At 41.8% G+C, this 22,088-nt stretch overlaps 1 protein-coding gene across 1 annotated transcript; it reads left to right on the plus strand.

The window, feature by feature from the left end:
* Positions 1-328: 328 nt before the first annotated feature.
* Positions 329-20,717, plus strand: ube2d2 (ubiquitin-conjugating enzyme E2D 2 (UBC4/5 homolog, yeast)). The gene is made up of 7 exons (XM_076287581.1): positions 329-594; positions 2,326-2,389; positions 4,523-4,554; positions 4,653-4,730; positions 6,079-6,184; positions 18,082-18,175; positions 19,234-20,717. Exons 1-7 carry the CDS (start codon positions 571-573, stop codon positions 19,277-19,279), a joined length of 444 nt encoding a protein of 147 aa, XP_076143696.1. The 5' UTR covers positions 329-570; the 3' UTR covers positions 19,280-20,717.
* The last annotated feature ends 1,371 nt before the right edge of the window (positions 20,718-22,088 follow it).

Below are 22,088 nucleotides of genomic sequence, written 5' to 3' on the forward strand. Positions count from 1 at the left end.
CCTCAAATTAAAGCATCTGCTGTGCCCCTTCGCCACAAATAAATGTGTTATAAGATTCAGTATTATTTATCGAAAATTATTTTACACAACTCAACATTAAACACTGCTAAATGACGATTATTGACACCGAGCAGTGCAAATGGAACACATATCTTAGGACGTAGCCATTTTGGCTCAGAGCACATTACCAATAACCGTACATCGTCCATTGTGGCGCTTATGCAGTATCGGTTGCATTGTAATCTATGGCGCTGGATAGCAGTAGAAGTCGGCGCGCAATCACGCAAGCTGATGCGCATGTCGGCGGAAGGCTCTCATTAGACCAGTGCAGAGTGAGTGATCTGGTAGCCGCTGCTGCAGGAGGAAGGATCGCGGTTCTACCCGTACTACCTTTCAGTTTCGCCTCAAAATTACATTGACCGGTTTCGCCGGACAGATAGCGTTAAATCGTGTGTTAGCCCAAGGTATTGATTGTGACACATTTGTGAGTACTGGTCTCCAGATATAGAGAACAGCCGCCATTTTAACCGACTATAACACGTTTTCGGTGACAGCAGCACAAGCACAACAATGGCTCTGAAAAGAATTCACAAGGTAAGAAGGAAGTCAGCGAGTGCCGTCGTCGGCCTGCTCTTTCGCACTTGAAATTTCGATCGGGATATTAGCACTGAGCTCCTCAACATGTCTTTTCGACATTTTAAACAACAACAAACGCCCTCTCCTCAAATCCATCGTCTTTACCGTTGTAACCCGGGAGACTGCTGTGGTAGGATGACAGTGTAGCATTGCGCTTCGGAGCGCTAATGTTAAGTTTAGCTAGCTGCAGACAGTTTGATGCTTTCTGGCCAGCATTTTGGGCCCGCTATCTTTTGAACCTAATATAGCTCAGCAAAGCATCTATTTAATCTCCCGTCTGTTTCTATGTTATGTGATTACATTTATTTACCGAAAACAGCTATATAGAATTCATTATACTAGATGTTAACGTTATAACGTTATACCATTGATGCCAAACGGCTGTTGTCTATCGACAGATAGGATAGCGATAGTTTGCTAACGCTACTGAACAAGCTCGCAAACAGCTATGCGTTGAACTTGGATGGCGCTAACTAGCTAAATGTTTAGCAGGTTAATGTCAGTCCTTGATATTTACATGCTAGCGTGGTGTTAAATTGAGCTAACTATGTAGTAAGTTCGTAATGAGATGTTTCTCGATAACGATAGCTGCTTTATGTTAGCCACTAAGGGCCCTAACGATAGCTTGTTGGCTAAGTAACGTGTGTCGTTCGCTAATGTTAGCGTCCAAGCCGAAAACCCCTCTAAATCAGTGATGCAATTGACGTTGTTGCCAGTTATTACTCCAACCCTAGTGCTAATACAAGAACGTGTCGAGTATTTTCTCAGCGTTTTGATTTTCAGCAGCACAAACACTTGAGACAACATAGCCGGGCATAGACCTGACTAGCAATCTTTAGCTAACTGAGCACACGTCTATGACGTTAGTCTGAACTTATATCACAGCACGCAACCGTTAAAAAGTAGACAGAGCGAGCTTACAACCATTTTACGCTATGCAGTTGGGTGACTTGTTGGTCTCCATCTGAGGATACTCAGATCGTGCAATAAAATAACTGGACACTTGTTTTGGCTATCTATATATGTAGTTATCCACCCAAGACTGCGTAACGTTTGCCTTTCACTTCTGTAACGAAGAGCTGATTAACATGCTTGTTAGCATTCTTAGCTAAATCGTAATTTGATCAACGAAATACTGAAGTTGTTGCAAAGCATGCATGTAACAATTAGGAGTATTTGCTTCATCATGTATTCGATAGTCTGTTAGGAGAACCGAGATCCCCAAACGACATGTTGGATCAGTTCAGGCCTGTTTACAACTGAATAGCTCCACATGGACTGTCAGTGGAAACATAAGGTAAAGGTTAGTGTTGTCACATCCCTCCATGTCGTGAGTGAGGCAATATGTATTCGGTTGTCTCTCATTGGAGAGGGTTAGGGTAATCTCAGGGTTTGGCTATCCTTATGTCAGATTACTACATTGCATTTGTATATCACTTCTTAAGGCACCCAACACGCTTTACACTAGGGAGATCTGAAATGGTGTAGTGAAGGCACAATCTGATGTGTGAAATTAATCTGGATTCCACCACATTCTTGGGCTGTGTTTTGGATACAAGTAATTTATAATTTCCTCCATTTGGGATTTTGAAAGCATGCTTAATGGTTTTGATTAGTGTTAAACATGTTTTCGTGTTCTTCTGTTTTCTTCTGTTTGTGCGTGTGTCTAATACTGTCTTGTGCTTACAGGAGTTGAATGACTTGGCTCGTGATCCTCCCGCTCAATGCTCAGCCGGACCAGTAGGAGATGACAGTAGGTGTCAGTCAACCATGGCTGTCAATCAATTTGCATATCAATCAAACCAAACTGTTAATCCAAAACATTCCCTCTGTCCAAATGAGATCTCATGTATTCCCTCTGTCACCATGTCAGACAAAACTTGAGATTGGTTTAGAAGGGCTTTTTAAGCGGTCAGAAATGGATCACTCTTATATTTTATATTTTTTATATTTCAGAGCAGTTAATTTGTTGAATCAGACAGATGCATCAGGAGTATTTGACTATCCACCTGCCCTGCAGTGTTGGGCATATGAGCTTACAGAATTTACTTTAATATTGCAAAACTTAAAATGGCCTGTTAGAATGATTGACTTGACCACCCACTGAAGGCACTCAGGTCCAGTATTTCATGTGGTTCACCAGATAGTGGTAAGGCAGGGTTTGTTGTGAGCATTGTTAGTTTCACTCTTAAAATGCTTTGCATGCGTATTACATTCAGGATGGGCAGAATTCACCATGTCAACAATTCCTTGAGTTAAATTACTGTACATGATCTGCAGCTATAATACATTTTAGATGTAAGCACTAAATTTCATCTATTAAGTACATGGTTACTCAGGTTAAGAGCTTGTTTAAATCCTGAAAGCGATGGATGTGTAAGCATGGCTGTGTAAGATGCTTTTAGAGGTTAAAACATGCAAATAAATATCACGCCCACGTCAAAGGATAACAGCTTATTGCTACAGTGGTAGAATGTTTTTCATAATTTCGGATACATTTCTTTGGTGAAACCCACTATTATACTTTTTCCAACCTGGGAAAAATAATTGATGAAGGACTAGGCTGAAGCAGACAATAATATCCATTAAACCCCAAAGGTTTGCCCACTGAACGTTTTTCATAGATGCTTTCTGTACAAGTTAAACATACCTTTGTGCCTTGAAAGTTCATTTTAGGGCAAGTTTTATGTCTAGGCCTACAGGATGAACATGATGCAAAAACATTTACTATTTGGTGTTAATACAGGAGCCTTCTATAGTGTGTGTGTGTGGAGGTATGCGTTTCACATGTTTTTTCTGTCTCTGCTTTTGATATATTTTGTGTTTTGGTGTTGGCAGTAAGTGGTGTAAATATTGGTGGTATTTTAGACATTTTCATAGCTATTTATAGATGTTTTGTTTATTTCGCTCTGTTTATTTGCATTGCAAACATGTTTGAGAACTAGGAGCATTTCATTTGCATTAGCATCACAACAGCATTTAGGGCTGATTTTAGGGCCTAGGCTAAATGATTTATCATTAGACATAGGTCTTACAAATAATTGATAATCTGAATCATCAAGCCCTGTTCCTTTTGTCTTCCGGTTTCATCTGTTGCTGTGCAACACCAGGGCGGGAGCTGTAAAAGAATGTTCAGAGCCCCCCCTCCCAACCCCCCCTGACTGTCGCCATGGCGATACACACAGTTATCATTGTGACAGAGGGGCCCCTGCTGCCAAAAATGGTGGGGTGTTGGTGGCATAGCGACCTGCAACATCACAATACCTGAGCCGTACAAGGAAATGTTACTTCCTTCTAAGCACCTGGGGGTATTTTCTAAGTAGGTGGTTTAGTGCCAAACCTGGGTAAGTTGGCTGAAGGTTAGTGGTGAACCTCCAAGAAGCCTAGCCCCATGACTTTATAGGAGAATGAAGGGCTGCACATATGGTTGTTTTGTTTTGAGTTTACCACTGCCTTAGCTTACCCAGGTTTGTGTCTAAATCACATAGTGACCCACTGAAACCTGAAAGGTGTGTGTTTGTGTGTGTGTTTGTGTCAGGTGAACACACAGGTTCCGTCCCGCTAGTATAAAAGCAATGACGGTAGCAGTAAAACATTTAGCTGTTAACATTTCAGGCAGTTCCTTCCTGGAAATCTGTATTCTACAGAGGTGTGAAGTGTTCTCTTTTTTATTTATTTTAAAACGGAGTTCTTTGAGAGGACATGGGAGTGACACTAACATGAACATAAAAATATGTTTTAGACTATTCAAGTGTGCTTAATAAGGTTTTGTAGGCCAGTATTAGTGTTTTTGCATGGTTGAGGTGATTTATAAAGGAAAGGGACTTAATCTCATTTCTGTTGAACCTCAGACCGTCTCATCTAATGACATTATTTTTCTCCCCAGTGTTTCATTGGCAGGCGACAATAATGGGACCTGTAAGTACCTCTATCTTACATATTCATGTGCATAGAGCCAAACTTGTTTGTTGTTGTTGTTGTGTTTAGAAATAACTATGTGTTTCTGTTCTAAACAGAATGACAGTCCTTACCAGGGTGGAGTGTTTTTCCTCACTATTCACTTCCCCACAGACTACCCCTTCAAACCGCCAAAGGTGAGGCATTGGGTACTCTGGGTAATGGAGTCTAGACAGCTGCCACGGCACTGTAGTTTTGTGGAACTTTTGGAAAGGGACTTAAATCTTAGCCTAGTAGGGGGGAGTGCATTCTGGGAGGTGTAGTCTCTGTGCTGATCTTGGGAGTAGGGTGAGTGATGGCTGAGTTCTGTTAAAGGTGCAGTCAGAGATTTTGCAGGAAGTAGCGTTTGTTTGTGTTTAAATTTATTAGCCGCTTTTGTGCAGAAAAACACATTTCATTAACCAAGGACCAAACAAAAATAGCCAGAGAGGTATCTCACCCCTACCTTCAGTATCCCCAGAGAAATTCAATGCAGAGTTTTTGTTTTGTTTTGGGGGCAGGCTGCCCCCACTTTGTTTTCAGTTTTCGGAGCCTGGACTGGCTACAGAGACTTTTTTATTTATTTTTTTTACAGTGTACTCATGGAATGGGCAGCTAGTGGTTGTGAGGAGATGCTTGTTGAAAGTAACACATTTCATAGGCTTGAAATCGTGTAAAATCCCTGACCTTTAAGAGTTGAGGCTGTGTAGGGTGCAGCCAGTCAATCATTCATTTTTGTTAAGTAATGGCATTGAGTTGTCTTGTGCTCACTGTACATTATGCAACCTAAATCACATTTTAGCACGAAACTCAACTTTACACAAGACTCAACACAACACACAGCAGCCATTGTAGCACACCAAGCTGTTGGGGAGTTTCAGAATAGCAAAATATGATTATTTATTTTATTGTTTTATTTTGTATTTTTTCAAATTATGACTAATGAATTTTACTTCTGTTGGATGGAGCAAGGTGCTCTTGTTTCAGGATGTTTTTTTTTTTTTGCAGTACAAAAGTGGTGATGCTGTAGTTCCATTTCCTGTATTGTGTTGTTCTTCCTTCTGTCCCCAGGTGTTGCTGTACCACAGTTTAGATTTTTCAGAGTATGAGCATGTGTGTGTAGCTGCTGTTACTTGAGATGTCTAAGCTATTCTGTAGTGTTGTTGAAGACAGTGCACATGAGTGCAGTCTTCTCACTCATTCAAGGCCTTAAGTCTGATACAGTGGGATGAAATAGTTTTAAGGCATGAATGACTGCTTTGTGTATGACCTTTTGCTGGCAAATCTTCAACTCAAATTTTCATTTGCATATTGTATTATGTAACAGGACAGCTTACCATTAGTGTTATGAATGTCATAACATTGATATTTGCAGAGTTGTGTGAAGTAGTCTGTACGCTTTCTCTCAGCAGGTTTTGATGTTTCCCCCGACTCACTTTGCTTCTTTTTTGCCTTTTTTCTTTCTTTTTTAACCACATGTTGTTGTTCGCTCTGATACGCCGGCAGGTTGCGTTCACCACAAGAATCTACCACCCGAATATCAACAGCAACGGAAGCATCTGTCTCGACATTCTGAGGTCACAGTGGTCCCCCGCCCTCACCATCTCCAAAGGTAACACACACACACACACACACACACACACACACACACACACACTCCAGAGGCAAGGCACACAGGCTCTCCTGCATGACCAGTGCATGCATGCATACATACTTACTCTTGCACTCATACCCATTGAAGACGCAGGAGGCATCGTGGCAGAAACATGTATTTCTGGTTGAGGTGAAGAATGTGGAGTGTGCAGGATCAGCACATGGTTTCGTACTTGGGCATATTCAGGCCTTGGTCAAATGCACCATTTGTTTTTCACACACACACACACACAAACATCTATGCTTCCTAGTAGGATTTATGTGGCGTCAATATGGCATTTGTACATTTGTTCCTACCTTATGAAAGAAGCTACACTCTCTGTAGTTAGGTGAAGAGTTTATCTGGAAAATGAGTTTGCTTATTTTTTCAACCCCAAAAATGAAGATATTAGAGTAAGCAATGCATTAGCTCCACAATGTCATGCAGTGCCATAAAAATATCTACTTCGCTATACAGACACAATGTAAAGTCCTTGTCTGAATTTTATTGCTATTGATGGCCAAACAAGCTTCTTTAAAGATGTTTTCAACTGTTTGATATCTGACCTTTTGGAAATTGCCACTGGTTCTCTTATCTCAGGCATTTTCCCGGCAGCATTTAAGACTGTACTCATCTATACTTAACAGCTATATAGGCCTATTTCAAACTTTACCTTTATAGGCAGGCTTATTGAAAAAGTAGTTTTTAACCAAATAAATAACTATTTAAAAATAAATGGCTTCTATGACCACCTCCAATCAGGCTTTCATCAACATCATAGTACTGAAACTTGCCTAGTTAAGGTCTTCAATGACATTCACCTTAATACAGACTCAGGGAAAATAACTGTCCTTAGACAGTTACTTCTTAGTGCAGCTTTTGTATATCGTTGAAGACCTACTTAGAAGTTGTGGAATACTTTTTTTCTGTCTGCACTTATGTATCAGAGAAAACCACCATGTCTTAAGAGGCCCCACCATTCTTGGGCCTCTTTTGTAACCTATACATGCTTCCTCTTTGCCAAATCTTTCAACAGTACAAGGTTGCTTGTCATAGCTATGCAGATGCCACCCCAATCTACCTTGCTCTCTGACCAAATGACTTTGGTCCCATTGAGTCATTGTGTCTGGGCCTTGACAAAGTGAATGGCTCGATGCAACAGAATTTCTTTACAGTTGAATAAATACAAGACTGAGGGAGTTCTGTTCGGGGGTGGGCGGGATTAGGGAGGCGCTGTGGTGGAACTGGCTACAGAGCCCATACCACATTCCGGTCCACGTGCCAATGGGGACCTGTGTTCGGGTCTGATCTGGGTCATTTCCTGATTCCACCCCACTTGCTTCCGGTCACTCTCCTCACTGTTTGGAATTAAAGGCATAAAGAATACAACGCCAAAAAAGAGAAGGAAGATTAAAGCCCGATACCTGCTTGGAGTCTAGTGCACTTCAGACCACAACTTGTCAAAAACACACACAAAAAATCCATGTGTAATTCCACATTAAAGCTAGCCTGGAAAATCCAGACCCTGGTAATCTAGAAAGATTAAGGGTCTGGCCACGAACAATGTAATGGCCCAACTCGAGGGGCGGCAACAAGCATGCATTTGAAAATCTCACTGCACGCAATTGGATAACACCAGACCGATGTTTACTCTGAACGATTCCAGTTTTCGACGCAATCGGATAACACTACAACCAATATTTACTGGCCTCCAACGTTGCAGCGCTGTCTTCATCAGTTCAGCTGGTTTCCCGGAATGCAAGGGGTAAAAGTAATGTGCATCATTGCTCATTACCAGTGTCTCGCAGAGACAATTCCATTGTGCTCTCGCGAGGACTCTGGATTTCCAGGGTACATTAAAGCCATAATTATCAGGGAGGCTACACATGACATGACAGGCCTCTGGTCTTTGCACTTCCAGTTAGATTTAGAGTTCTACTGCTTGCTTGTTCTTATTTCTTATTGTCATCATTGACTGATCTAGTGTCTTCCTGTGTATGAAATGTAAAGCACATTGAATTACCATTGTGTGTTATATTACACATGATGGTGTGTAATATAAGTAAACTTGAACTTGGGTAACCTTGTCTGGACTAACATGGTTTCCAGAATTATAGAGCTTTTTTGTTGTGATGCCAACAGTTTTTGTTGCCATTTTTTGGTGGCATTTCTTAGCGGTCTTTCGGCTGTTAAATGGGTGCACTGAGGTTGTCTGGAGGAGTATCTTGTCCTCTGCCTCATTCTGTTAGTGTAGTGGTTCGTGTGGGGTGGGCCCCACAAGTGGGGAATAGAGACTTGACAAGGGGGGGCGATGAACAGGAGTAAATTTGTTTTTGTTTTTTCATCTTTAATAATGCCCGTCTTTTTTGACAAGGAAGATCACATATTCAAAACAAAATAGCCATACACAAACATAGGAGTCAAAAAAACAGACCGATATAAGAATTAAAATAACATCTTATCCAGTGGAAATGGGAAATCAAACGTGGAATCAAAATGCCAAAACATATTTGAATGTTACCATTTTGCTGGGGTGATTGGTAGAGATGCACCGATTGATCGGCTGGTGACCGGAATTGGCCGATTTTCCCGTGATCGGCCATGACCGGCCAGTCAATCTGCGACATGCCGATTTTATGCCGGTCGCCGCACTTGTAACACCCAGCAGAGTTTGCAAAGTTTGAAGAAGCTAGCAAAGGCCAACACTATGGGCTGGATGCACAAAGAAAGCGCTAATTGTCTACTGAGTTTTTCTATGCAGCGAATGCTGTGCTTTGCCATATTGTGTGGAATTTACTAACCTGTCACTTCATTAGGCTACGTAAACATCGTTCCCTGCCGCTAATTGCGTGCCCACACCTGAACCACAAGCGCAGCTGAACAGAGATAACCGATTGCGACATTAAAAAGAATCAAAATTTAGCGATCATAGGCTACATGATAAGATGTCAACAAGCAGCGACATACAGTAGCCCTAGTAGTTCTGCTCCACTTAATATTCAAAATATTCAAACTATTTACTGCACGTAGACTAGGGCTATGCCTTAATACCATAGTCTAGCAGATGGGGAAGTGGATGTCGTGAAAGTGAACATACGATAGCCTATTAGAAAGCCAGACAAAAAGTTGCTTTTGTGCGCTGTTTTCATATGTGGAGCACCTAATCGATCGCTATTTGGACTTCTCCCCTGTGTTTACGTGATAGCCTACTCCCACTCTCTCGCCCTCCCATAAATGCATCAATGCATATGAAAATGTTCCATGGTAACATGTTCAAATGTATCATGAAAATGTTTTTTGTATTTTTAGTTGGATATTGGATGTTAGAAGGAAAAAAATGGGTGTTCCATAACAGTGCATTTGAATGTCCCACACTGGGAAGCATTATAGTTTGATACTGCAGCTGAAGTTAAACTTGAAGAAGAATCTGTCTACTCACTGGTTCCATTTTTTTAACAGCCATTCCATTATTGATAAGTTGATTACATTTCTTCACTGCTCAAAAAAATTAAAGGAACACTTTGATAACACATGAGATACATCATGCTGGATATCTATGCTGATATGGACTGGTTAATGTGTTACGAAATGAAAGGAGGGTGTTGAATGGACCAAAACATAATGTCCGAGAGGTGTTCTATTGCATTTAAGTCAGGGAAGTGTGGGGGACAGTCAATGGTATGAATTCATTTATCCTCCAGGAATTGCCTGCACAATCTTGCCACATGTGGCCATCGTTGTGCACCAGGAGAAACCCAAGGCCCACTGTACCAGTACAGGGTCAGAATATTTCATCCCGATACCTAAGAGCAGTGAGGGTGCCGTTGTCCTGCCCACAGAGGTCTGTGCATCCCTCCAAGGGTATGCCTCCCCAGACCATCACTGAGCAACCACCAATCCGGTCATGCTGAATGATGTTGCAGGCAGCATCATGTTCTCCACGACATCTCCAGACCCTTTCATGTCTGTCACATGTGCTCAGGGTGAACCTGCTATCATCTGTGAAAAGCACAGGGCGCTAGTGGCAGACCTGCCAATTTTGTATTCTATGGCAAATGTCCAATGAGCTCCACGGTGCTGGGCAGTGAGCACAGGTCCCTCTAGAGGCCATCGGGCCCTCAGGCCACCTTCATGAAGTCTGTTTCTGACAGTGTGGCCAGAGACATTCACACCAGTGACCTGCTGGAGGTCATTCTGTAGGGCTCTAGCAGGGCTCCTACTGTTCCTCCTTGCATAAAGGAGCAGATACTGGTCCTGCTACTGGGTTAAGGACCTTCTACCACCCTGCCCTGCTCTCCTAGAGCAACTGCCTGTCTCCTGGAATCTCTTCCATGCTCTTGAGACTACGCTGGGAGACAGCAATCTTTCTGCCAATGGAACATATTGGCGTGCCATTCTGGAGGAGTTGGACTACCTGTGCAACCTCTGTAGGCTCCAGATACTGGCTTATGCTACCAGTAGTAACACTGACACTATCCAAATGCAACACTAGTGAAAAATCAGTCAAGAAGGATAAAGATGGAAAAATTACCAGTTGCCACCACTTGTAAAAACCATTCCTGTTTTGGGGGTCGTCTCATAGTTGGCCCTCTAGTACACCTGTAGTAAATTTCGTTGACATCAAAGCAGGTGAACCTGATTCACAACCACCTCTGTTGCATAACTGGCCAGATCAATATCCCACAAGTGTGACTGACTTGATGCTATACTCCTATGACCAAGTGTTCCCTTTATTTTTTTGAGCAGTGTATATTAAAAGAAATGAAATCGGAATCGGCTAAAATTGGTATCGGCAGGTCAAATGCTATTAAAAATCGGAATTTGCCCAAAAAATTGCAATCGGTGCAATCTGCATCTGATTTGGGTCAGGTGGGGCTTGAAAATTCCCCAAATTCCAAAGTGGGGAATGATGGAAAATGTTTGAGAACCACTGTGTTAGTGAAATATTTTGAAATATTATCTTGTGTTCTACCTAATGCTCCAAGTGTGTGATTCCTCATTGAACAGCTTTGTATCTGATTGATCCCCATTGATCTGATTGATTAGCCCTCTATTGATGAATAGAAAATCCCCTGCATTGGGCGCCCAATCACACCGACACACTTTTTTTTTTCAGCTCCAGTCGCTCAAATTCAGTAGTCTCCCTGTACAACGATGCTACTGACCGTTAGAATCAGGGCTCAAAATTAACTTTTTTGACTCTTGTGTCCCTCAGCTGTCCCGAATTGTACTTGGTATTGTCCCTGTACTTAGCCACCAATGTTCCAAATTTAAGTTCTTATTTTTTTCATTGTTCATAATAAACATAGCATAATAATTTTGTTTCAGTAACTTGCATCACTTCATTGACTCATTCTGGTTCACCATGTAAGTTCTGAACACTGATTTAGACCATTTGATGAACATATAATCTCTCATCTGTTGTCTCTTCTGCACAGCAATCATTTCCAGAGGTTGTGCTCTCATTTTCCATCATTTTTTTTGAGGTTGTGCTAGACTTTACCTATTGTCTGTTATTTTGAAAGTATGTGGAGTATTCCAAGTTTATTCGCAATATATGAGGTACGTTCTAGACATGTAAATTCATGGCTTTGGTGACGTTTCGTCTGTCAACATGTTTTAGTCAGAGACAGGACTAGCCTGTCATCTTGTTTTTTTTGTGTGGTTTTTTTACACCACGTAACCTTACACTGTCAGTAACAGTGTCATGAGAACAAATGTCATTATCCCAGCCTGCTTGCTAGTTAGGTACGGTTAACCTAGTTCGTTAACTTTGATGGCAATCAGAAAGTGACGCCCCTGCCCTATTTTCACCCTCTTACATGTGTGTCACTTAATATTAATAATAATACAAACCAAGGTGGCGGATTTTTAAAGAAACACAAGCACACCAAAAATTACATTTGTAGAGACACAAAGAGCTAAACATGGTTTAGTGGCCTAGCCATCTAGCTGGCCAAACACCAGCTGTTCATTATGGCAGGTCAAAACCTGTTGTATTTTTTCTGCTGTCCCAGAGTTGTCCCAGACATCTTTCTATTGTGTTCCGGGACCATAAAAATTGCTCCCCGGGACGAGACACCGTAAATTTTTAGCCCTGGTTGCAACACGGCTCATGTTTAGATGAGCAAGGCACAAGCAGAAAAAAGTGAGGCTTCTAAAAGTGCAAGGTGGTCAAAGTAAAATCAAAAAAAAAAAAAACTTTTTGGAAAAAACATCTATTTGTAGTTTTTTTTTTTAGTTAACTAGCTCTTTAGTTAAATATAACGTGTCATAGCAACATGTACACAGTCAATTTCCACCTGGCATGTTTTTAAATCACTACTTTGTTTTGGTGGGGTGAAAAAAGCATGTCTGGGTGACCACCGCCCTTGTGCAGTAAGCATTTTGGTGTGGGTTTTGTAAAAAAAAATTATGTTAAAGTTCAGCTAGTCTAGTCTTAGTGTGTGTGTGTGTGTGTGTGTGCGTGCGTGCGTATGTGTGTGCATTTGCTATATGTGGCGGTGTTCACATCAGTTTTCTCCATCTCTGCTGGCTCACACCATCTCTACTATATACTGCAGGGTTTCCCGCAGGAAATGTGTTAGTCAAGGTGGTAGGTTGTCCGACGGAGGGGGGGGGGGGGGGGGGGGTGCGTTTGTCTGGTATCTGTTGCCGTCCGACCGGGAGGGGGGGGGGGGGGGATTGTGGAACTTTGAGAGCTTTGAGAACCACCGATGGGCTGCTAAGAAAGGCTCTGTTGTAGTTTCTAGATGATAGCCTACACATACAAAAGTAATGTATGTCAATTAAACCTCTTATCAGTGTAGATTATTTATGGGTATCCTCATTTATTGTGATGTCCAAATTCCATGATAGTGTTTGTTTCACACAGTGTTGTTTGTAACAGTGTGGTTTGGACAGTGCCGGTTCAGACCTCCATGGGGCCCTAAGCAAAATCCTGCTACGGGACCCTCCAACCTGAACTCTGAGGGCCGAATTGTAACCATTTTTTTGACAGTCACATCTGACAGCCTAGTATTTTCATGTCCAAAATACTGCATTTCTGCAGTAAAATACAGTACTATATGCAGTACAATGCCATTTTGTTGTGTCCAAAATACATTTCCTGCAAAATATTTCCTCCAAAACTGCAGTTTTAATACTCAGAAATCTGCAGTTTGACACTTGAAGTAAGCTAATGTAGTTTTTTTTTTTAGTTTTTTTTTTTTAAAGGGTCTGGTTGCTTGTAGCCTACTGGCTGAGGCTGACTGTTCTTCACCTGTGTCAGTAGGCTATACTTGCCAAAGACATAGGATAGGCTACTGAGCTGGCTCCCCCTGATTCCCTTCAATATTTTTTCATACATAGACTATTTTAAATAATCATTTTAATACTTCATGTAGGCCTAATTTACGTTGTGCATCTATTGTCCAGCAGTGTTGTAGTACTCGAGTCCGAGTCATTAGCTAAATTTAGAGACTCGTGACTTGACTTGGACTTGAGCACTAAATGACTCGAACTTGGACTCGGACTCGTGCATTTGCACTCGCGATGACTCGTCGAGGACTCGACTTTTTTTGTAATATATCATAAGGCTATAATTGTAGTATGTCATTAGGCTATAATTTGCTATATGGTTTTAATATCTAAATTATTTGTAATACTAATTTTAGTTCAAGGGAATGTTAGGCTACTGCTTCGTGTCATAGTACATCGCAAGTCACATCATGTTCACATGCAAAGCAAACTAACGTTAACTTTAACACCAAAATGCCTGGAGACATGGCCGCCGCTATTTCAATGTAGTATTGCCAGGCAATATTAGTTCTCATACATGACATTACCTAAGATTAGATTACACTCAGCCTAGGCTAAACATCACACACTGCTGCTGGATAGCTGATCATCGTGACTTGGTGAACAGTGTTTTTCCTGACTGACGCGAGAAGCGAAGTTCCATTCATTCATTTTAATTTGGGGCGTGCCCTGGCGTGCTTTTGTCTGTTAATTTGCAGCAGGCTATTATCGGATGAAAGAAAAATAAGCTAAAAGTTTTCCCGATCAAGATATAGCATACTTCTTAATTTTGGTGTCATAAAATATAGAAGCATAACATTAAATTGCCTAGTAGAGTGTCCATGTAAAGTGTCAATGTAGGCCTACGTGTCTGCGCAAGTGAAACTGACAAACTGAACCTCTCGTGGGTAGGCCAGAAACAACTATATTTAAAACCACGAATTACTGTTCAAACGAGCGATTTGATAGCCTAATCCACTGCACGAAAAAAAGGAAATAGCAACTTGTTCTATTTCTAACAGGTGAATATCGTAGCAAATAGTAGGCTAGCCTATGGTGATGGCAGCTTAAAAAAACATTTATTTCACTCATCTCGCGGAAATGAACGTAGAATGTGGCCTGTTGCGCAAAGAAATTAATTAGGCAGATGATCTGCATCTCCGTTAACCGAAAGCTAGTTTTCATCTCTATTGTTGACGTGAAATATGTCTCCATAGTGTCAGTGAAGTGATAACATTATGCAGTTGCAGGTAGCCAGTGTTCACGTCACGGGAGTCAGAAAGAAGCTACCAAGACGGGCCCTGCTCTGTTTATGTCCCTCCCAAACTGCGCTAAAATTGTGTAGGCTATTTAACAGCCAGAATTTTTTAAAAATGCCCGGGGGAGGCCCTTTTATGATCCACACTACCTCTTACAAAACGTCCATCTAGCTCTTGTGAAGTATGAACTTCTACAACACTATACAATTGTCAGCAGTCAGTAACAGCATTATGTGACTTAATGGCCTGTGTGATTGGTATGTGGATTGCTAATTTATTATGAGTAGGCCTATAGGCTATGGTATGGCTATGGTATGGTATTCTCTCCGATATAATAAATACAACACATTGGGTTTGGCAAGAAATTGGCAATACTACTTTCACACAAGTGATGGCACCCCTGCTTGGAGACAGAAGATTGTCCGTTTTGCTTTTAAGGATTTCATCTGCAATGGGAAAAAATGGAACGACATGTAGGCTATGCTTACTTTAGTGCTGGACTTGGACTCGACTTGATCAATAGGGACTCGACTTGGACTCGACGTGGATCAATAGTGACTTGACTCGGACTTGACTTGGATGAGTAGTGGACTCGACTTGACTTGGAATTTTTTTTTAATGACTTGGACATGACTCGGACTTGAACACTGGTGACTCGAACCTGGACTCGGACTCGAGGCATAGTGACTTGACTTCAACACTGTTGTCCAGTATGCACAGCAAATCAATACATTAGGCTACTTTCCATTTGGCATAGGCTGCATTCAGTTGTAGGCTGAATCTAAACCATCTAAAGCTTGACTGAAATTATTGTAAAACCATTTACTTCTTTTAAAAATGTATTGGACGAGTGAAATCACCAATTAGTTTCGACGGGTCGTGTTTCTGCTGAAAAACCGCTAGTTTCATCCCCAGCTGCACGTTATTATGAACGCATTTAAAGACACGGTTATATATAAATGTAGCCAGTCGCCCGCATTTAAAAAACGGAATATGCAATTATATTTCACAACTTTGCGATGTACTGTGACATGGGAAAGGCTGGCAATCAAGCCGCAGACAGATCACGGGATTCACTGCCCGTAGGCCTAATAGGACAGCAACACGCGCTGGAGAGATATAAGCTACTGTATGCTGACATCAAACCATGGAACGAACACAAGTTTACCCGACTGTAGTTCCCGCTGTTCATTCTCGTGAAGTTTCTTCTTCCGTTTCTCATGCCCTGAATGGTAATTCGGTTTCATGTTCACCTTCTTAATGTAGCCTATGAGACACTGTCGCTATAACTGTATACCTGTCTGTCACTAGCTTGACTAACTGAAGGGGAGACGAGGGAGGGGGTCTTCATTTACTTGCGGGGACCTACGCAACTTGCGTAGTGTGCGTATAGGGAGAACCGGCCCTGGCAAAGCCTTATCATAGGCATGTTACATTCATGACATGAAAAGTGAAACTTATAGAACGAAAATGACAAATTATGCGGTCGGCTAAACATTTTAAACGTGCACAAAACTGACGAACTCAGCATCGGTGCTTCGCATAAATTAAAACACAAATTGAAGCAACAACTTGACCATTGGACAATCCTACCACAAAACCTTTCTATAGGCCTGCAAAGTTTGACATAAAAAGTGTAATATGAACGCATTTCATCACACCTGACAAGTAAACGGAGCTGTGGCTTTTCGCGATTTGACTGATTCTGAGAGCTAGCGGGATATTTGCGCGGCTCCGCTCACTAGCTCTGATTGGAATCACTTATGTAAAGATTATAAAAACTGATTATTTTTCGATTTATGGCAGGTTTTTAATGCGTTCTACGGAGAAGAGAGACTGGCGTTGGTCACGGTTTGGAATGAAAGGGAGAAGAAATCAGGGGCCGTATTCACAAAGAATTTTAAGGCTAAAAGTAGGTCCTAAGTGGCGAATTTAGGAGCAACTCCTAAAAATAATGGGCGTGTCACTCCTAACTTTAGGACTCCTAATTTTTTTCACTAAAAGTAATTCACGAAGCATTTTAGACCTAAAAGTAGCACCTAAGTCTTGGACACCTTAAAAGAAGTCAAGAGGACTCCTAACTCACTAAGACCTATTCACAAACAGCTTTTTGCAGCATTTCACGTCGCGATGTTTTGAAATGCGTATGCGGCAACAGGAGCTTCCAATCGCGAGGGAACAATTTTGCATTGTAGGCATAAAAGGGATGCAATAACGCCACCAACAACAACCAAAACTACTCATTGTCAACATGTAAATTAAATGTAACGTTTAATTGTGAATCAAATTAAAATGTTCTCCTCTTTGCAAACGTAGGCATGGTGACAGATTAATTTAATAATGTTGCAAAGATGGGCTATACTGCATCAATCCGTAGGCCTATGTTTCATTAGGCTACTAGGCTATTTGTTTTGCCTTAGTCTTTATTCATTTAGGCTAGGCCTTTTTATTCAGTTATTCATCATCTTCCGTCCTTCGCACTACTTGTGTAGCGCACGCATTCTCAGACCTGTCACCTGTCACTCATCATCGTAAGGGAGGTTTTTGGAATTATTCCCACGTTACAATCATCAGCCAATCAAGGTGGTCACTTCAGTCAAGCTCGTGCATGAGTAATGACGTCATCCATAGCAACGAAGACTCACTCTTAGTTTAGGAGTTGTCATTTTTCCTTACTAAGAGTAGGTCTGAAAGGCTTTGTGAATAACTTTTAAAGCAACACCAAAGAGTTTTTTGTACCTTAAAATAATGTTTCCAAAATCGTTTCAGTGGTTCATCAACTTGTAACAGGGTGAACGACACTTCTGCATTCGCTTCACAGCCCTCTATCGACTATAACCGCACTATGTAAGTTTGCCAGATCGGGTAGCGGATCTGTAGTTCGATGGAATGAGACATAAGAAACTACAAATTTGACTTGCATCTGATGTCGCAATACATCGTACTTTCATAAATCGTGCAACATATTCTACCTTGTCTATGGACATCGTTATTTGCAAAGCCGGTGCTGGATAAACAAATAGCGTGCGTGCTACAGAGGGAAAGTTCTTTGGTGTTGCTTTAAGAGAAAACTCCTAGCTAAAATCTTTTAGTGCGATTTAGGAGTACTCCTAGTGGTAAGATAAAAGGCTTTGTGAATACGGCCCCAGGACCGTAACACGGTGGACTACTTTTTTTTTTTTTGACGACGTGGTTAAGGCGGCAGGCATGTTTTGCCAAGGCGGCCGCCTTGACTGCAAAGTGTTGCGGGAAACCCTGTACTGTATGTGTGTGTTTATTTTCTGCATCCTGTGTGCATGTGTACTTCCATGAGTTGTAACTCCACGCTTCCCTCCGCAGTTCTTCTGTCTATCTGCTCTCTGCTGTGTGACCCAAACCCAGATGATCCTCTTGTACCCGAGATCGCCCGCATCTACAAGACTGACAGGGAAAAGTGAGTGAGCATGCATGCACGTAGACATGTACATTCTCACACAGTAATGCAAATAGACTCAGACAGGCATACACAACATGTGTAAAGAAGCCTATTTTCTGATTCTGATTCTATAGCATGTAGAGTAATGTTACGGCGACCAGCTAGTTTTCCCATATTGCCTTGTGCTGAATGGCAAAATTATTGTTCGCCAACGTTTTACTGACTTAAAATGTGGCCCTTTGAAGGTGAAGCTGGCTGTAGTGCCGTAAGTGTAGCAGTCAGTGTGTTATGATCAGTTCTGTGATTTAGCATAATGACCTATGAAATTACCTTCTTAAACTGTATGTATTTGGATATAAATGGCATATGGTAACATCACATAAAGTGAATGCCTAATAATTGTCCTGTTGGTCTTTATCCATATGATGTCATAGTTCACACTTGACTTGCATCTCAAAGCAAGCAGCAGTGGTTTTCATGAATCTAATGAGACCATGTCACCATGATCTCTCTACAGGCTACTTACCAGAGACGACACAGCTACATTAAGACGAGGATGAGTGCTATTGCTCTACACACATATGCACATAGAAAACACGTACAGAGTGAATTCTTTAAGAAATGTCTCTCGCGTGAGGCATGCTCTCCGTACTCTACTACCTTTCAAAGCTGGGGTGTGATGTGTGTGCAATCTCTTAGGTTTGCAGTCGCCAGTAGACATCACTATTCAAACTGCAGTCTCTCAGGGCCAGATTCGACTGATGAGTAATGATATTGATGATCTGCCAGATGCCTTGGTCAAACTCTGGATTAGACATGTGTGGAAAATGCCTACAAGGCTTCCCCTTCAGATGCAGCACATCTCTGAACTTAATTTTATCCAAACTTGTACTTCACTACTTTTCCTTCTTTGGGTGTTAGTGTAATTTTAGTCTGGAGCTGGAGCTTTTGGGTGGTTTAGAAATGTTAAATGTGACATCAGTCCTAATTGGATTGGTTGGTTATTTTGTTTGATTAGCACAGATCTGTGCTGGTGTATTTAGTGTTCTGAACTTGGCTCTTCTCCTCCCCTGCAGGTACAACAGAATAGCTCGGGAATGGACACAAAAGTATGCAATGTAGTTCTGGAGCTCGGATTCACGGCGGGAAAAACAAACAAACAAACAAACAGCCCACGCCACCTCTCTTGTCTCCGTACCCACGGCGACACTCGAAAGATTAAGAGAAAAAAAAGCAAAAGCAAACAAAAAAACAGGTCTCAAATTCCATTGGAGTGCTTTGCTCCTGGCCACTCCCCCTTCCCCTCCTAAACCCCTTGACCCTGACCTTTGACCTTGCCCAGCAGACATGGTGTGTACATACTCTCTCCGCCCCGACCACGTGACCCCATCCCTCACTGTACTTCTCTATCCACTCCATCTCTCTCCTTTTCCATCTCTCATCCCACCTTCTTTCCCTCCTTCACCCCCCCACCCCACCCCACAACATGCACGCTCCATGTCTTGCTCCCACCTTTGTCGCCACGGCGACTAGCCCCATCCCCTCCGAGGTTCAGTCAGAACTAGCTGGCGCAGCGTTGCCTTTTTTTTTTTTTTTCATAAGCATTCCTTCTTCATTCGTCATTCTGAAAGAAAAGGTAAATAATAATAAAAAAAATAAGAAAATAAATACGATTTTTAAAAATAAGTAAACAAGCAGTTGCTGGAGCCTGGTGCCCTGAGGAGCAGGGTTGGGTTAGTTGGGGGATTGGTGAGGGGAGGGATTGATGGAGGGGCGTTCACGATATAATGGACCTTCATGTTCTCATCCTTTCCACGGCTCGCGCTTGTATTTGCGGCTGGGAGGGGGGGGGGGTGTTCTTTGTTTCCTTTCCTCTGGTTTAGCCTTTTTTTTTTTATTTCTTCCTCCTATCTGGGTCAGTGGAGGGGTATGCTGGCTTGTATTTTGTATAAAATCTTTAAGGAATTCTTTTAAATAAAATCATAGCAGACCATTAATGGGGGAAAGACCGCTGATCTTTTGGATCATTCTAAAGGACTTGAATTCTATAAATATATAAATATTTGTTTTTCCATTCGCCATAACCATGACTGTCTCTCCTCCATTCCCCCCCTCCCCCACAACCTTTTCCTACCCCTTACCCTCACATATACACACATACTCTCCCTCACTCACACACGTGCACACACATGCACAAACATACACACACAAACAGGCGAGATGTGGACCAGTTTATTTAAGCCCTTCTTTAGTTGAGTCCTTGTGTTCTCTGGTTGGCTCTTGAGCCTTAGGTGGTGTTTTTGTTTTAGAAGCTAACATGCGGCTGTGGGGGTGCGCGCTGACCCCCCTCCCCTCGCCCCTGCCCCCTGTTCCCCCAACCCCACCCCTCCAGCAGAGGACCACCTCCAAACACACATTTACATACATACATACATACATACATACATACGCACGCAAACACACACACACATACACAACTCTGTATATTTAATTACCGGAAAGCTCCATCGGGCTTTGTGTGTTGATTAAAAACTGTGTAATAAAATGATTACTAAAGTCTTATTGTCTTCAGATGCTTGGGTTACTATTGGTGAGACTGTGTTTTGTTCCCTGGTGTAATTCTGATTCAGAGGCCTATGACGCCAACACCAAAATATTTAGGGAGAATAAATGTTTTTGATTTTGCTGGGAATTATTTCTCTCGTTAAAGGTTGTATCAGCGATTGCAGACCCCAAAAAAGCCCAAACATAAATGGATCACATTCATCTAATCTTTCCTAATGATCCGCTAGCTGCCTTCCCCATAAGCAGGCCGTCAAAAAAAACGTGTCTCTGTAGGCACACAAAAACAATTGCTAAGCTAATTGCTAACAACAAGTGTTGCCAACCACTCAAAGGCAAAAAAAAAAAAGTGTTAGAACCAATGACCAACGAGATGCGCGTTCAGGAGAGTTTCAGTTGTACGGGAGGGAGTAGCGAGCTCTCTGAACGTCATCAGAAGTGACGTTACCCCGCCATCGCTGATGCAGCCTTTAAATGTGAAATTGAGAATCTTGTTGCAGAAAGGGTTCAATTAAAGGATTGTTTTGGGAAATAAGGGTCATATTTTGCTCCTTAAATGTCATACTATCCCATTGTGTAAATATTTAATTGCCCTTGAATGTGAAAATTAGTGTTGGTTTTAGTCATTCATGATATGAAAGTTTTATTATTATTATTATTCATTTGTCCACTTGAAAACCTGTGATTGGACAGGAGGTGGCACTGTTTGGTGTCACAAAAAATGAAAACGTATCAAAACAAAGACAGTTGTGGGACACTTCACTGAATTTTGGTAGGAAAGTATGAGGTGCAATAAGGTTACTGTTAATCTCAGCCACGTTTGGCATTGCTCTTGCCTAACGACTAAGTGAGCTCTGAGCTCCTGCTTTTACTATGCCGTTGCTTGTTGCCAGTTCGTCTGTTTAAATGTGCACTTAATTGTCTGGTACTGTTCTCAAGCGTAACATGATAATTTAATTTCGCATCGCATAGAGCAGAGGTTCTCAATCTATTTGGGGCTAAGGCAAACCAATTTATGGTTACTAATTATAAAGTGGTCTATGTCTTACATTATTATAGTCCAACAGGTGATTCTTATGCTCATTTTATCTAGTGTTCATGTGCTGAGACTACAGCGATGCTCGCGATATTGATTGAGCTGCGTGATAGATCATCAGGCCACTTTATGACTAGGCCTACCTACAAACCGTTAAAATGAAGAAGCGCGGTCATGGATGCACTTTAGGACTACCTTAAACCGTTTATATTAGGAAGCGAGATCATTGATACATTTAAAAGTATACATTACGCCAATTGCATGAGCCTGTATGAAAACGCATTGGGTTCCTCACAATTCCACTGCACATCTCTCGGTACACTAGCCCAGTGT

Source organism: Alosa pseudoharengus, unplaced genomic scaffold (assembly GCF_046254945.1).
Source record: "Alosa pseudoharengus isolate Yale_2024_CS ecotype anadromous, Long Island Sound unplaced genomic scaffold, YU_APseudo_1.1 YU_APseudo_1.1_scf_16, whole genome shotgun sequence".
Classification (NCBI taxonomy): Eukaryota; Metazoa; Chordata; class Actinopteri; order Clupeiformes; family Clupeidae; genus Alosa; species Alosa pseudoharengus.